We start from the raw sequence: 17,118 nt of genomic DNA, 5'->3' as shown, positions 1-17,118 counted from the left end.
TGTCTGACTTAATGGACACTCTGGGCGACGTACACAATATGAAATACAATATCAACATATTCATAACAATCACAGTATTAATATCATATCATCTAAAAAACCATCCTACACTGATACAGTATAAAACCTAACCCACCCCAGAGATCCTATAGGCCTGCCTGAAAAGCCAGGTTTTTAAGGCACGGCTAAAGGTCATCAGGGAGGGGGCATGCCGAAGGTCAAAGGGAAGCAAGTTCCAGAGGGTGAGGGCCATGATCGAAAAAGCCCTCTCCCTGGTCCGCACCAGCCTAGCTGTTTTCACTGGTGGGACCGAGAGAAGGTCTTGTGAGGCTGATCTCGTTTTGTGGCATATTTGGTGATACTGGAGGCGTTCCTTCAGATAAACTGGGCCGGAACCGTATAGGGTTTTTAAAGGTTAATACCAACACCTTGAATTGGGCCCGGTATACAACTGGCAACCAGTGCAACTCAATCAGCACTGGGGTAATATGGTCCCGGCAACGGGTCTGCTTTATTAAGCGTGCCGCCACATTTTGTACCAGCTGGAGTTTCCGGACCGTCTTCAAGGGTAACCCCACGTAGAGCGCATTACAGTAGTCTAATCGAGAGGAGACCAGGGCATGTATTACTCGTGGGAGCAGATGTATAGGAAGATAGGGTCGCAGCCTCTGTACCAGATGAAGTTGGTACCAGGCTGCCCGGCTCACTGCAGAAATCTGTGCCTCCATAGACAGCTGGGAGTCCAAAATGACCCCGAGACTGCGGACCTGATCCTTCAGGGGCAATCTCACCCCATTAAGCACCAGGTCTAAATTTCCCAACCTTCTCTTATCCCCCACCAGCAACACCTCGGTTTTGTCGGGGTTCAGCTTCAGCCTGGAATGCAGATATTGTTGGGCTGTTGACCTATAGGCATTACTACCTCTAGTTGTTTTCCATGAAGACTACAAGTCTGGAGAAGTTTGGGAAAGGAAAGGCCTTATCTGCTTTGCTGGCTTGAGAGCAGACAACCAAGGTCAGACAGGTTGCTATGGTAATGGGAGATAACAGCTGGGAAAGTTATAGCTGCCTGCTGTCTGTTAGTTGCTTTCTCTTCTCCTGCGTGCTGTCTTCTGTGTCATGTCTCTGAACTGAGAGCTTCTCTCCTTGAAGGGGGGAGAACTTTAACATGTAATCTACTTTGAAGCCTTTGGGCCATAATGTCTTAATAAAGACTCTTAAGCTGATCTAATGCATCTGAGAAGTTTCTTGCTCAACTTAACTCCAAAGTAACGTATGCTGTTCACGCAACAACCGCCACCATCAACAGATATTTGCTTGAACAGTGTTGTGTTTTTGTGCACAAATTAGGGGAAAAATAAAAATAAAACACAGTTTGCAGCAGGCTTGCAGAATGGAGCCAGCAGCCAAACAGGAAATGAAATGAAGGGAGGAGGGGGTGTGGAGAGGGGAACGACTGACACACCCACCTAAAGCATTGGAGTAAAGTGTCTACAAGCACTCAGAGATATGAATTGAAGTCATTTTTACCTTCCCTTTTCGGATTAAAAGAGCACTGATATACTATGGATTTAAAGGGGAAAACGATCTAGCTGCTTATTGCGTGCAACGTCGTGTGATCCATGCAAATTAAAAGGGGCCATGAGTAGCACCAGACCATCACTAATGCTCTGTGTGAACCAACCCACAGACACATAGACCCATCATTTGTTAATCTCCAGTCATCCAACTGTGCAACTGTGCTATACACTTAGCATCTTTGGTCAGATCTGTTTCAATATTTCCACACAATATTTCCACAGAGTTGTTGGTTGAGAAACATCCCATCCTATGCATTTCTACTTTGATGTAAGTCTCACCAAGTTCAGTGGGACTTATTTTTAAGTATGTGAGTACAGGATTGCAGCCTTGAGCAGGAAATGCAAGAATCTCTTTCAGCTGTAATTAGAAAAAACATAAAACATCCTCTTAATATTGGATTGGGTATTTCGGGTCTGGGATATTATATCTATTTTAAAACTAATGACTTTAATAAGAATCAAGAGCAGGTAGATAAGTAGATGGTTGTGAAACTGTATGTTTTTATTGCGTACTGGAAAATGGAAGTACAAGATTCTGTATGCCTTTAATGCAGTACAGGCATACCCCGCTTAACATTGCTTCACTTAATGTCACCTCGCTATAACATACATGCTCCATACGTCCCCATATCCTGCTTAATGTTCGCACACTTAGCAATAACGTACACGTTATTGGCATGATGCCGCTGCCATCTTGTGGTGATTGCATGCAGTACAAGTGAAGACAATTGCTTCACTTAAAGTTTATTTTCGCTTAAAGTATACACTCCGGTCCCATTGCGAACGTTAAAGCGGCGTATGCCTGCATTAGGTGAAACCTGCTAATTTTATCTCTAGCATTGTTTATTTATCACGGGAATGGAGAATTGTTTTCAGCTTAAGGGCTGCATTCCCTCATGGGCAAGCTTGGGGGAGCCTCATGCCAAGGGTGGGTGGGGCCAGATACACAGTCAATCTAGGCAAGGAAGAGTCCTAATCACAATTCAAGGGCACTTTTCCAGCTAGGTAAAATCACTAGAGGAGGGTGCGGAGCAGGGCCCGGAAGTGGTGTGGCCTAGGGAGGGGGGGTCTCTTGGGCAGAGTTCTGAGGGCCAGACAGAGAGACCTGGAGAGCTGCATTTGGCCCCCAGACTTCAGGCTGCCTACCCCTGATTTAACAGTTTACATCCAGAGGCAGCTTCTGATTATTATGATCTTTGCACACACTCTCCCCTCCCCCCACCCACTTTCCTCTCCTTTAAATGGTCCTAAATCTATAGAAATTGGTAATGTGCAGTTATTTTGCAAAAGTGTAATTATTTATGTTAATGTTTTTTCCTCAATTATTAAAAGAAAATAATTGGAATTTTAACCTTTGCTGAAACATTTAGGTTCAGATCCCTTGTATTGTTGTGTGATTTTTCCCTTTATTAGAGGCACAGATTAGCCTTGCACTCCCTAATCCTGCAAAACTCACACATTGCTTCTGCAGGCATGTCTCTACCAAGGACGTGACCAACAAAGCTGAATGCGCAGCTGGAGAAAGAACAGTAAGTGTGCAGACAAAGGTGCTTTTTATTACTACGTACATGCAAGTCAAAATTACCTGTGCCATTAATATGTTTCTCTTGATGGAAGAAAGGTGTGAAATATGTCCTGAGAAAACATTTCTTAGCATAAAAAGACCATTTCAATATTCTTGTAACAGGGAATTTAGAATATTTTTTTCAATTCAAGGACAGAGTTCTACAATGCAAGAAAAGAAATACTGTAGTTTTATTGGCTCTTGACAATAAAGAGACAATTGGCTCTTAAATTTTATTAACACTTTCCATGCTATGTAAGATTAAGATTTTTGTAAACCATAAAGTTGTTTGAAGGTTGTGTGGTTCTGGAGGTAAAAACTCCAGAGATGCGAGATGAAACTGACAAAAAGTCTTAAGGAAGTACTGTACACAGTGCAATCCTATGCATATCTACTCTGAAACAATCTCCAGAGAGTACAAAATATATCCAGAACACCCCATTTCAGCCTCCACCACTCTATTATTGTTATTGTTGTTATTATTATTAATAATAACAATAAATTACATTTATATCCCTTCCTCCCAGAAGGAGCCCAGGGTAGCAGAATGTTATGTGGACATCCTGGGGCTCCCTCTAGAAAGTAGACCTCCCTCTTCACTAGCGGAGCAGCTCTTACACAGCTTCCTACAGCCCCCTCAACCAGCCAAATGCCGGCTGTCAGATTGCAGCCTTAACATTTTTAGTATTGTTAAATAGGTACCAGTGGAGTGCTGCATTTTCCAGCTCCACCAGCAGCAATACCAATATAGAGTTAAGTAACCTCTGGTGGAGTAAATGCCACCAGAGTATTTTTATTGATCTTTATTGGTCATGCAAAACTATTGCATTGAGACCCTTTCCGGTAGTTGTGTGGTTCTGTGTTACGAAGATTTTCTTGTATACATAATAATACAACAGCATGGGTTTGCATAGCCAGCAGCAGCTCTTGTACATGGTTCAGAAAAGGCTCCTGCCATTTGACAGTGACTGATAACACCAGTACCAAAACTGGTTGCATGCATGTGTGGCCTTCCATTAATTTCTAACCATTTATTTGCATTTCCAATTTAATCTGCTCTAGAGTTCACAAAATCTTGCTCCCTTGGCAGAAGTTCAAGAACAACTGTTTTTGCTTGTGCTGCATTCCTTTCCTGGTTTGCCAACTGAATCCAAAGTCACACAACATTCTAGGAATGTTCAACTTTAAAAGAAAACCACGGCTAGTTTTTCAACAGATCCCACATAGTGTTTTGTCACTGTGTTGTGCTTTCAAGTTTAGGTGTAGCCAAGGTGATGCCCTCCAGATGTTTTTGGACTACAATTCCTATGATCCCTGGCCATCACCCATGTTTGCTAGGGCTGGAGAGCACCATGCTGGCTACCCCAAACCATGTGAGATCTGGTTTGTATAGATACTAGGGAGATTTTAATACACAGTAAATACAAATTCCAAAATAGATCACTTAATCCCTATAACGACAAAACCACAATTACATTACTTAAAAACAGAACACATAAGGCTCCAAACATTAACATACAGTATTTACTTGGAGAAAGTCCCATTGAAAGACATGCTTAGGATCACATTGAGATAATTTTGTCTCAATATAGCAAGATTAAGGAAAGGGCTGTAGCTTAGAAGCTTGGTGGTAGAACATCTGCTTTGCATGCAGAAGGTCCTAGGTTCAATCCCCCAGCTGGAAATGTCCCACATCTGAAACACTGGAGAGCCACTGCCAGTCAATGTAGACAATATTGAGCTAGAATGATAACATTGACCAATGATCCGACTTAGTATAAGGCAGCTTCCTATGTTCCATAGGACAAAAATCTTTGACTGAAAAGTCTGTCTCTTCTTAATGTGTAATGAAAATTGGAAGGTGTAGGCAAACATGGTCTTTGGAACTATTTTAAATAAATATTTGAAACAGTTTTAAAAGTATAAATATGTCCTTCACCATGATCAGGTAAGTTATGTTAGGATTCAAGAGCTCATCAGAGATAGCGAGTATGGTTACTTACCCAACAACTCTAATAAAGCTAGAGGATTTACGTAGCTGCCAATCTAGTTTAAGCTGGAAAACAAGATTTGTCCTGTCTGCCACAAAACAACCCCTACCAGTCCAGTGAAGTTTATTTTTATGTTTATCTTTTACATAAAGTGCCCAGTTTAAAATGATGGAGTAGTCCAGCTGCAGTTAAATGTAGATGGATTCAGACGTTTACAACATCCAGCCAAGGACCTCAGGCTGTCATTTGCTTTTAAAAAGATCTCTGTGGAACTGTTTGCACTGTTAGAAAAGGGGAAAGAAGTTTTAATTATATATTTAATATATATTTCAAAAAATTTGAAATTGAAATACCAATTTGAGTGCTTTTGCATAAATTCTGTGGGTTTCCCAACATGAGCCACAACACCATGTTCCCCAGGTTTGGAGACAATAATTTATAAAACTGTTCTAAAAGAGTCATTCCATCTTTTCCCCATGAGCTATTGCTGTTTATTATTCCCATTTCATTCTTCAAACTTCAGGGTACTTATTCATCACTAGAATTAAAATTCACTTTATTCTGGAACCTATTGTGATTTAGTTGTTGAGATTATGAAGAATATAGATTTTTGTGTTATTTTTTATTTAGTTAAGTGTTGTATTTAAAATTGCTATATACTCTGCTCTGGGATTGTTTGTAACAATGAGAGTAGGTAACAAAAACTTAAAAACTAAAAATCTGAAGCCAAAGACCAACAGGTAACTTAAAATAAATTACCAATACAGTCTCTTAATTTGCTTAGGCTATGCACCAATCTTGAATAGTGAGCCCAATGTGGATACACTCTTGTCTCTTTTTGGTCACGCTCAGGGCCAAGTGGTCTTTTTTGTTTCCAGCAGAAGCTGGCTATGCAACATGGTGATTGGTTGGCCCTTGTGACAGTCAAAAAGCTAAATCATGATTTGTTAGGGCAAAACAAACTACAATCCTGGGTTTAGATATCATGCTAAGCTAGTGCTGCTGTGGTTTGATTACCCACTTGTGCAAAGGGAGGAGCTAAGTAGAACTCCTTGGACTGAGCATGCAGCTTGAGCACAGTATGGCTTACTAACCCATACTTTATGACAGCATAAAGTGGCCTCTGTGTGCGTAGCTGGTGGTGCTGGAGGAGATGGGTTGAAACAAACCTCAAATTCTAGAGATAATAGTAAAAAAAATAGATCAGCAATCTTCATGAAGTCTGAAGTATTAACCTCTGACCTATTGTTTCCAAATTTGTTATCTTCTCTTGATATCACATATACTATTTCTGTAATAGCAATAATTGGACTTCATATGTGATTCTCTGAATTGAAACTCGGCCCTTGTATTAATTACTGTACCTGTTAAAGAGGTTTAAGCAGCAGCTAACTATTTCTGTGCTATTCATGTTGAAGTTGTTTTCTAGTAAAGTAGTGCATGGATCTTCTGCAACAGATAATATTCCTGGAAATAAAACAGAAAGGCCATCTTTATTAATAACAGTATTTCTTGGGAGCAGTTCCACACCTATTGAAAATGACTTGTACAACTTTATCTCAGCTTTTTCCACAGCATCACTTGATCAACTTCAACGTGAGCAAAGCAATAGTAGCTGGAGATGGTGGCTGCATATATACCATACATATCCTGTCCCAAGAATCCTGGGAACTGTAGTTTATTAAGGGTACTGGGAATTGTAGTTCTGCGAAGGTTAAACTACCATTCTCAGGATTCTTTGAGGTGAGTGTGGGAAATGTGCTTTAAATATATGGTGTGTACACAGACAATATGTCTACAAAGTGCTTTTGGGAACTCATTCTACATGAATATTTTCCTCAATTGCATTTTTGAACTATTCAAACTCAATCTAGATTTTAAAGTTCTCCCATCAAAAGTATGTAATGTTTCTGACTATTACAGTATTGGAAGCTATATTAAGGGTGAAGACAAACATATGAGAAGTTCATCTACAGTGTTAACCCAGTTTTTTTCAGGTTTTACAATTTGCATGACAAATTCTGCATCAGTTTTGCATCTCCCCTCATGCATTAAAAAAGTGCCACATGTAAATTTTACTCATTTATATGTTCATCCTTAAACTTATTTAAAAAACAAAAATATTTTTGCAAAATTGCTCCAACAATTGAAACAAGATGTCTTGGTGTTATATAGCTAATGATCCAGAAACATTGTGAACTTCCATGTCCATTCTACACACACCTTTTTCAGAGCTTGATCCTGGCAATTAAAAGTATATTCGTGTTTAAATATCGTAATGTTTCCAAGCAGCCCCATGATCTAGAACTATTATATTTGTCTACATATCCTGAGTTAAACAGTGATTCCAGTTTTACCCCTGGTCAGAACCAAATCAGCTTGCCAGTGTTAGAGCATGATCGAGTCTCAAAGTTAAGCATTTTTAAAAGTTCAGTTTCAAAAGCTCAAGTTCAATTTCAGTGGGAGAGCAAGCCACCTATGTATGCAACAAAAAAGAGCTTGACTTTCTTTGTTTTTTGCCCTTCATTTGTGTAAAACGTTTCTCTTCTCTCTGATTTGAGACTATTATGGAAGTGCAATGACAGAAATATACTTTACCCTTTCATGTAGCCCTTTTACATCTTTCTATTTATTATTATTTATTAAATTTATATCCCACCCTTCCTCCCCAAAGAATGCTCTGTCATCAATTTGTATGTTAGCTAAACACAGATCTTTAAAACTACCGATAAGAGATAAAGGGAACACTGTTGTTTTTTTAAAAGGAGATGAAGAAAATAATTCTTGATTGCATCCTTGCCATGAAGTTTAGCGCACTCCGAAATGTCATCAATCATACAGTACTGGCTGCTGAAGAAAAACAAGTTGACATACTAAAACACTGCCATCTTGTGGTATCTAAAAATATAGTACCTGCAATGCAAGCTGTCATGAAGCAGGCCACAGTGCCGGCAATCATGGCTCTGAAAGCTCCCGCCGCAATATCTCTCTTCCTGGAGGGAGCCATGGATGCTGCAGAAAACATTTGAGGAAAATGATGATGAAAGCAAGGTTGTCATGTGTTTAGACGTCCACACACAGTTCTAGTATTCTAGGATCTGAAGCAGTTCCAGCCAAGGTTTTCCTTAAGACTCAGGCTCTCTCTACACAAGCTAGCCAGAAAAAAATTGGGTAGCCTCTGGGCCAAACTACACATCACGCTAAATTCATACCATGCAGCTATGTCTTTGTTTTTTCCTTATTTAACTATTCATGTAGAGGGTCCTCATTCTGATTGGGACTGCAATGTGTGAGAATGTTTATCCCCTCCCCACAGCAGCAGACAGTGTGGTGGGACTGTGCTGATCATCTGACATCCATCTGGTTAAGTCACTGCAGCATACCAGGATGGAGAGGGGCACGGCAGCAACGAGCTCAGTGTGGTGCAAACATGCCAGTGGACCCAATCTGGTACTCCTGCTAGCATGTTTGCTCAGCACCAACCTCACTGCCGCTCTCCATCTCTGTATGCTTCAGTGACTCGGCCAGATGGAGCCCTGCCATGCTGTCTGCTGCTGCATCCCAGCCCAATCTGACCCCCCCACACACACACACACTGCCAGCATGGTTGCAAGGCTTAGAAAACAGATCTCATTGGCACAAATGGGAATTTTTTTTCTAAGCCTTGTAAGCCATGCCAGGAATGGTGGTACTATTTTTGTCTGGATTGTGGCTGGGGATGGAAGGCACACACCACCACCCCAACGCCTGCAGTTAGATTGAGAAAGCCAAGAATGTAGCTGCACAGTATGTATTTAGCACAATGTATAGTATGGCCTACTTGTCTAAAATGGATTTAATAAAACCATACTCTGCTTAGCCCACTTCTCTGCCTTTTCATCTAGAGTCTCTGGATAACATTTACTTAAGGGCTCTTGTAGCACATCTTACCTCCCCTACCCCCAAAAAAACTTCCAATCACATTAGCCTATTTAAGCTCACACAGACATTATGTATCCACTTCATTTAAAGCACTCTTGTTTCTTACAGCCTGCTGTGAATATGTAGTTACTCCAGAATTATTTTAATTCCTCTCAGTCTCAGATTTGCTTACAAGAGGTGCTCTTACTGTGCTGTAATTCTGGGATCACCAAAATGGCTCCCATGACCACAGCAGTATCCTTGAGGGTTTTTTCTGGTGCTTACAAACCCCCTGAGCCCCTCCTCACTCACTGCCCCCTTTATCATGGGATGGCAAGAATGAAACTTACATGGAGCTGAAAGGACGAAGTTGAAACAGCAATGCTCTTTCTCACTTTCTCTTTAAACTCTGTGTGTTTTTCAAGGCTGAGATTACCATCCACTATTTCTGACCAGCAGGGCCTTCCTTAGGCAGCACATGAGCATCTTCCAGTGGCTAGTTAGAGCCTTTATGGTATGACAATGGCTACCTTAGGCATTTGATGCACTCTCATGTACTGTCAGGCGTCCATAAATTCTAGCTGCTTTTATAGCTAGTCAAACTTGGTGATCTTTATGACCCTAAGCCTTTTCCCAACTCAGGAGAAGGGTACGTCTTGTCTCTGACAGCACTCTGAGTTAGAGAGATACATGGAAGATTTCTGTAGCACAGCACAAGGTCAGAGGTAATTGCTTTCCATCCCACCAGTTCCACACTTGGAAGTAGAGTGACTGCTTGTCATGTATTCAGCAGCAGATGGCATTATGGGGCTGCACCACTCACCTAACCTTTGTTGGGGTGAGTCGCTGCAGCATACTGGGATGGAGAGGGGAAGTATATGCCAGCGGCAAGGTTGGTGTGGTGCAAATGCGCTGGCAATCCAGTACTCTTGCTGGCATGTTTACACCATACTGACTTTGCTCCCCCATGCCCCTCCCCCTCTCCGTCCTGGTACACTGCAACAACTCAGCTGGATGGTCAGGTATGTGATGCAGCCCCAACACACCATCCATTGCTACACATATATTGCAGTAGGATTGTTTTGACTTGGTTTATTTTCAGCCAATACAGCACTCTAAACAAGAACTAAACGTGTTCTTACTCAGTCCTCCGATTACCAATCCCAAAGAACCAAAGTTCGCAAATCCACAGAGAGCATAAGTGGCAATGGTTTCTGATCGGATCTAAAATTCAAGCAAATGAAAACATTTCACTCAGTTACATTACCTTACCATTTGAAATGTGCTCATCATATGGAATTATGGAATTTCTAAGCATATGGAAATGAAACAGAGAACTGACAATCAGGAAGTCACATCTCATCCCCACATCTTACTTCATGTGTGGCCTTGAAAAGTTGATTTCTGTGTTGTGGCTAGGATTTCTCAAAATGCTCTATCTAGATTCAGTAGCAGAAATCTGTAAGTCTTGAGGATTAAGTGACATTTCAGATGTAATAGAGGCCCTATATAAAAAACATTTCTGGGTAGAATATAGCACGAAATCTATGTGTCAATTGTCACATCTGATTACACACACATATTTCTGTCTCTTTGTGTATACAAGGAGTGAGGAAACTTTGGTAGGCCAAGGGCCATATTCCTTTATAGGCAACCTTCCTGGGACCACGTGGCAGTAGTGGGCAGGCCAGAGGCAGAAGTGGATGGAGCAACAGGTGTGACTCTTACCTTTGTATAGTCAAATCAGTGGTTTCTATATACAGCCACCCCCACACACACCTACATCTCTTTCCATCCAGGCAAGCAAAGAGGACATGTTCCAGCCAGGAAAAGGCTGTGGAGGCAGGTAGCCTGGGAATAGAGGGTGTGGACTGGGAAGGGGTATGGATCCAGGAAGAATTCCAAGGGAATGCTGGAACGCCACATTCAACCTCCAGGCCTGAGACCCCCCTCCCCAGTTTATACGGATTATAATCTATACATAGGTTTCACAAGATTGACAGCTTGTGCTTGTAGGCCTTTGTGATGTCTGAAATGGCACTTAGACATCCCAGAGACCATTTAGTCTGGCCATGGTGATGCATGCACTGGTATCCACAAGACTAGATGTTTGCAACATGCTCTGTATGGGGCTACCCTTGGGCCTGGTCCAGCTGGTGCAAAACACTATGGCTAGACTGTTGATGAGGACAGGCTATCACCAGCACATAACTGGTGTTCAAAAGCTTACACTGGCTGCCCATATGCTACCAGGCCAGGTTCAAGGTTCTTGTATTAATTTACAAGGCCCTTAACAAATTGGGTCCAGGATCCTTCAAGGACTACCTGATCCCTTATATCCCTGCCTGATCACTGAGGTCTTTGAGGAAGTCACTGTTAGTCGTCCCCTTTGGCTCAGATTCATGTTGCGTGTCCACCAGGAGCATTCTGTACAATACTGTGGGCCTAATTTTGTGGAGCTCCCTTCTACCTGAAGTCGGACAGGCCCCCTTTCTGTTGAACTTCCGGCACTTACTGAAGTTGTTGTTTTTTCAGCAGGATTTTTAACTGAATTATGGTTTTATAGTTCTAACTCATTTTTAGTTTCATTGTATTGAGTCTCCTGTACACTACTGATAGACAACTGTAATTAAGTGGTATATACATTGCCATAATAATCAGTATTTTTATAAAGAAATCAAAGTGGTTTGAGATAAAGGTTGTTTCCCATAATGTACACACATTTATGCTGCTTTCTCTGCTGTGTACTTTACAGTGCCAGTGGGAAATGCTGCCTTTATCCAAGTGACTCCATCTGGTATTAAGAGAGATTTTCTTAGTTCAAGGCACAAGATACCACTATGAGCATATCTTCAGTTCTCCTGCCTGCTGTTCCCTGCTTGCAATGAAATCATTTTAGTGCTTCAGTTGGTTATACGCTCATTTGTGTCCTCATGTTTTTAAGGAGCAATTTGTAGATATTTCTTGCCTTTCCAAGCATACATAGAAGAACGCATTTCAAGGCCTCATTTGGCCATTTTCCCCCTGGAAATGTTTGAAAGCTAGGAAGCCTCATTGTTGGAGGTTGTGGGGATAAACACATAGCAGAGTTCTCTCTCATTGAGATATATACCTGTACCTATTTTTATTAGAAGGTTCCAAGGAAAAATTAAATTAAAAGTGAATCTTTCTTCCTCTTTCCTCACTAATGGCATTCATGCTGAATAGTTCTGGAATTACCAAATCAGAAAACAGTTTTGAATAGTTCTGAAATAACCAAATCAGAAAACAGTTTATTATGCAAAGTTAGGAAGCACCAGGAGACACAGGTTCAAGCCTAACGACAACTATTACAGGGAAACAGAAGGATTCTGCTAATTTTGCCCCAACCTTTTCTGAGTTTACATGCCAAAAAGTAGGCTGAAAATATTCAGGTTGCTGGTTTTTGTTCCTTGTCATGATGTCCAAGTGAGATTTATGTGATGTTATATTCATATATATTGTAATTATGTTGTGTTTTGATGCTAAATCAATATTTTATGTATGAATTGCTTTTGTTATTCTCATTAATTTACTGATGTATATTTATTTTACTTAGGTACTTGTGTACATTTTTGTTATACTTATTATTGCTTAATTATGTTACTTAAAATGTGGAATTATTACTGCAGTAGTAATAGTAGTGGTAGCAGCAGTAGTTGTAGTATTAAATGTTGAATTTGTATTTTCTTTTTTTATATTGATTTGGGGGGGTATGTAAAACTACTAAGAAACGTCTGTTGAAATATGAAGCAGTACACAAGTTAAATAAATAAATGAAAGTGCTTCATTGCAGTGACAATGCATGCTTTCATCCTTTTGAATGGCTATGGGAAATAAGGCCCAAGGGAATTTTCTTCTGTCCCATTCCTTACTAAAATGGTTCCTGAAGAGTGGGACAGCAATAAGAACTAATATATTCATCTTTTTTTAAAAAAAATGTCTCCTTCCTTTCTATCCTGCTCCCTTTTGCTCTTACTGAATGGAAGATTATGCCGCATAGCTCAGACTGGGTACTGTGAGGTAACAGGATTAGAGGGGTATTAGAAAAAATATTCATTTATAGTTATTGAGGACTACCACTGGTAGTCCTATCAGCCAACTCTCAGATCTCCAGTTGCTGTTATTAAATGCCAGATCGGTATATAATAAAACCTCCCTCGTCCACGATTTGATTGTGGATGAGGCAGCCGATCTGGCATGTATAACCGAGACCTGGGTGGGTGAGCAGGGAGGAGTTGGTCTCTCTCAGCTCTGCCCACCGGGGTACTTGGTTCAGCATCATGGTAGATCTGAGGGTCGGGGAGGTGGGGTTGCTGTCGTCTATAAGAGTTCCATCTCACTCACCAAGCACCATGTTCATTCAGTTACTGGCCTGGAGTGTTTACACCTTGTGTTGGGCCAGAGGGACAGGCTGGGAATCCTTTTGGTGTACCGCCCACCTTGCTGCCCAATGGCTTCCCTAACTGAGCTGGCGGAAGTGGTCTCGGATATATTGTTGAGGTCCCCCAGACTAATAGTACTGGGGGATTTCAACATTCATGCCGAGACCACTTTGTCTGGCGCGGCTCAGGACTTCATGGCTTCCATGACAGCCATGGGGCTGTCTCAATATGTTAGTGGTCCAACACATGTATCGGGGCACACTCTAGACCTTGTTTTTGCTACTGAGCATGGGGAAAGTGATCTGGATGTGGGGAGTTTTACAACACTCCCTTTGTCATGGACAGACCACTGCTTGCTGAAGTTTAGACTTTCAGTAACCTCTTCCCTCTGCAAGGGTGGGGGACTTATTAAAATGGTCCGCCCCCGGAGACTAATGGATCCTGAAGGTTTTCAAAGGGCTCTGGGGGATTTTCCGGCTGATAGGACTGGCGCTCCTGCTGAAGCCCTGGTCGCTCTGTGGAATACGGAGATGACCCGGGCTGTAAACACGATCGCTCCTGCACGCCCTCTCCTGTGTAGAGCTCATACAGCTCCATGGTATACTCCGGAGCTGAGAGCGATGAAGCAAGATAGGAGGAGGCTTGAGCGGAAATGGAGACGAACTCCCGACGGATACAATTATGCGCTGGTTAGTGCTTCGACTAAGCTCTATGTAGGAGCAGTGAAGGCAGCTAAAAAACATCATTTTGCTGCCACTATTAAATCATCTCTTTGCCGCCCAGCGGAGCTCTTTCGAGTTGTCCGGGGGCTTCTCCATTCAAACCCTCCGGACACGGTGGAATCATCGGAGGCCCGCTGTAATCAGTTTGCCAATCACTTCCAGAATAAGATCTCATGTATCCGCCGGGACCTAGACTCTCAAGTTATAGCAGTAGATCCTAGTGAGATGTCCGGAGCACAGTCTTGTCCTGTTTTGTTGGATGAGCTTCAGTTGGTTCAACTCGAGGACGTGGACAAGGTGCTTGGACAGGTACGTGCAACCACTTCGGTACTGGATCCTTGCCCCTCCTGGCTGATAAAAACTAGTAGGAATGGAACAGGTAGCTGGGCCAAGGAAGTGATAAATGCCTCTTTACGAGAGGGAGTGGTCCCGGGCTGTCTGAAAGAGGCAGTGGTGAGACCACTCCTGAAAAAGCCTTCCTTGGACCCAGACAATTTTAACAGCTACAGGCCAGTGGCGAATGCTCCATTCCTGGGCAAGGTCTTGGAACGGGTGGTTGCTGGCCAGCTCCAGGCGCTATTGGATGAAACTGATTATCTAGATCCATTTCAATCAGGTTTTAGGCCCGGTTTTGGCACTGAGACAGCCTTGGTCGCCCTGTACGATGACCTATGTCGGGAAAGAGACAGAGGGAGTGTAACTCTGTTGATTCTCCTTGATCTCTCAGCGGCTTTTGATACCATCGACCATGGTATCCTTCTGGAGAGGCTCGCGGAGTTGGGAGTTGGAGGTACTGCTTGGCAGTGGTTCCGCTCCTACTTGGCGGGTCGTCTCCAGAAGGTAGTGCTTGGGGAACATTGCTCGACACCGCGGGCTCTCCAATATGGGGTCCCACAGGGGTCAGTTTTGTCCCCCCTGCTTTTTAATATCTACATGAAGCCGTTGGGAGAGGTCATCAGGAGTTTTGGAGTGCGTTGTCATCAGTATGCTGATGACACGCAGCTCTACTTCTCCTTTTCATCTTCTTCAGGTGAGGCTGTTGATTTGCTGAACCGTTGCCTGGCCTCGACAATGGACTGGATGAGAGTTAACAAACTGAAGCTCAATCCAGACAAGACTGAGATGCTGTTGGTGGACGGGTTCTCTGATCGGATGGTGGATATATACCCTGTCCTGGACGGGGTTACACTCCCCCTAAAGGACCGGGTTTGTAGTCTGGGAGTCTTTTTAGACTCTTCCCTCTCACTTGAGGCTCAAGTAGCCTCGGTGGTTAGGAATGCGTTTTACCAACTTCGGTTGGTAGCCCAGCTACGTCCCTATTTGAGTAAAGAGGACCTTACATCAGTGGTACATGCTCTGGTAACCTCACGTTTGGATTACTGTAATGTGCTTTACGTAGGGCTACCTTTGAAGACAGTTCAGAAGCTACAACTAGTGCAAAATGCGGCGGCCAGATTGCTGACAATGACCAAGCGGTCCAAGCATATAACACCTGTTCTGGCCAGCTTGCACTGGTTGCCAATATGTTTCCGGGCTAGATTCAAAGTGTTGGTATTAACCTATAAAGCCTTATATGGTGCGGGACCATGATACCTTGCGGAACGCCTCTTCCGATATGAACCGGCCCGTGCACTACGTTCTGCTACGAAGGCCCTCCTCCGGGTTCCAACTCACAGGGAGGCCCGGAGGGTGATGACAAGATCTAGGGCCTTCTCAGTGGTGGCCCCCGAACTATGGAACAGTCTCCCTGAGGAAGTACGCCTGGCGCCGACTCTGCTCTCCTTCCGGCGCCAGGTCAAAACCTTCCTATTCTCTGAAGCATTTTAAGTTACACTGATTTAATTTAAAAAATGTTTATTGTGTTGGATTGTTGCTTGTATTTTAGTATTGTTTTGTTATTTATTGTATTTTTATGCTGTTTTATGTTCACCGCCCGGAGAGCTATTGCTAGTCGGGCGGTATATAAATTTAATAAATAAATAAATATAAATAATATAACAAAATGTCTTTAACCAAAGTGGTTTCTAATGCCCAGATCAATTTTAATTGGTATGACTACTGGAACCTATGAAGGTGCAGAAGCAAAGAACTGTAAAAGAATACTCACACTCAAATATTGGTTCACACCACTGATGTATTTTTCCCCTCCTGCCTTCCTCCGGTGGATCCATTTTGAAAGATGTTCGTAAGCCACAAATTCATTGAAAAAAGTCTTATAACCTAGAAGTTCACCAACCATAAAACTGTCTTCCCAGTCGACCCCCATCATGAACGAAAATGGCATAAAGACATAAGCACAAATGATCTAAAAAAAGAAGAAGGTGAGACTGATGTAAGAGCTAAAACACATTGACTACACCTTGGCATTTCTTAGAACAGTGCCTTTGAGCAATGTACAGGAGCCAAGATGTGCCAGGATGTCTCCTGCTGCACCAAATGATGTGTTTTGGCCAATCATCAAAGGAAGGTTCACATCCATGAATCTAATGTATTGCCACATGACTGGAAGAATCTAGATGTACAAAGAGCTTAAGAGTGGCATGTACCTGGCCTCTGTCTCCTAATTATTGCCCCAAATCCATGTATCCATGGGGGCAGAGCTTGGAAAAGTTACTTTTTTGAACTACAACTCCCATCAGCCCTAGGCAACATGGCCACTGGATTAGGCTGATGGGAGCTGTAGTTCAAAAAAGTAACTTTTCCAAGCTCTGCATGGGGGTACTGATTGCTTCTGCACACTGTTATTGCTTAGCATTGGAATCTGGAGAGTTCAAGATGTAGACTCCCTGACACAGTTGCAGCATTCGGGAAGTTTCCCTATGCCTATGTTCAAAACAACACGGAGTCTGAGATGTTTTGTTCAATAATCAAAACAATACAGCTTGTCCCACGCTTCTGCTCTGTCAGGTGGGATTGTTTATGGTTTTCTCAGACTTTGAAGGGATGATGAGCTAACTG

The 17,118-nt window shown here is 42.4% G+C and overlaps 1 protein-coding gene across 1 annotated transcript in view; it reads right to left on the bottom strand.

The window, feature by feature from the left end:
• Nucleotides 1-3,375: 3,375 nt before the first annotated feature.
• SLC28A3 (solute carrier family 28 member 3) overlaps nucleotides 3,376-17,118 on the bottom strand; it is a 79,369-nt gene continuing 65,626 nt past the window's right edge. Inside the window, exons 14-18 of the mRNA XM_061612341.1 lie at nucleotides 16,268-16,465; nucleotides 10,178-10,259; nucleotides 8,049-8,147; nucleotides 6,500-6,602; nucleotides 3,376-5,416 (exon numbers count right to left, since the gene is read on the bottom strand). Of these exons, the coding sequence (XP_061468325.1) occupies nucleotides 5,296-5,416; nucleotides 6,500-6,602; nucleotides 8,049-8,147; nucleotides 10,178-10,259; nucleotides 16,268-16,465 (603 nt within the window). The 3' untranslated portion in view covers nucleotides 3,376-5,295. The remainder of the gene's footprint in view (nucleotides 5,417-6,499; nucleotides 6,603-8,048; nucleotides 8,148-10,177; nucleotides 10,260-16,267; nucleotides 16,466-17,118) is intronic.

This window comes from Rhineura floridana, chromosome 1 (assembly GCF_030035675.1).
Source record: "Rhineura floridana isolate rRhiFlo1 chromosome 1, rRhiFlo1.hap2, whole genome shotgun sequence".
In the NCBI taxonomy this organism is placed as follows: Eukaryota; Metazoa; Chordata; class Lepidosauria; order Squamata; family Rhineuridae; genus Rhineura; species Rhineura floridana.
The sequence above is the reverse complement of the archived record's forward strand: the minus strand, read 5'-3'. Positions and strand labels throughout refer to the sequence as shown.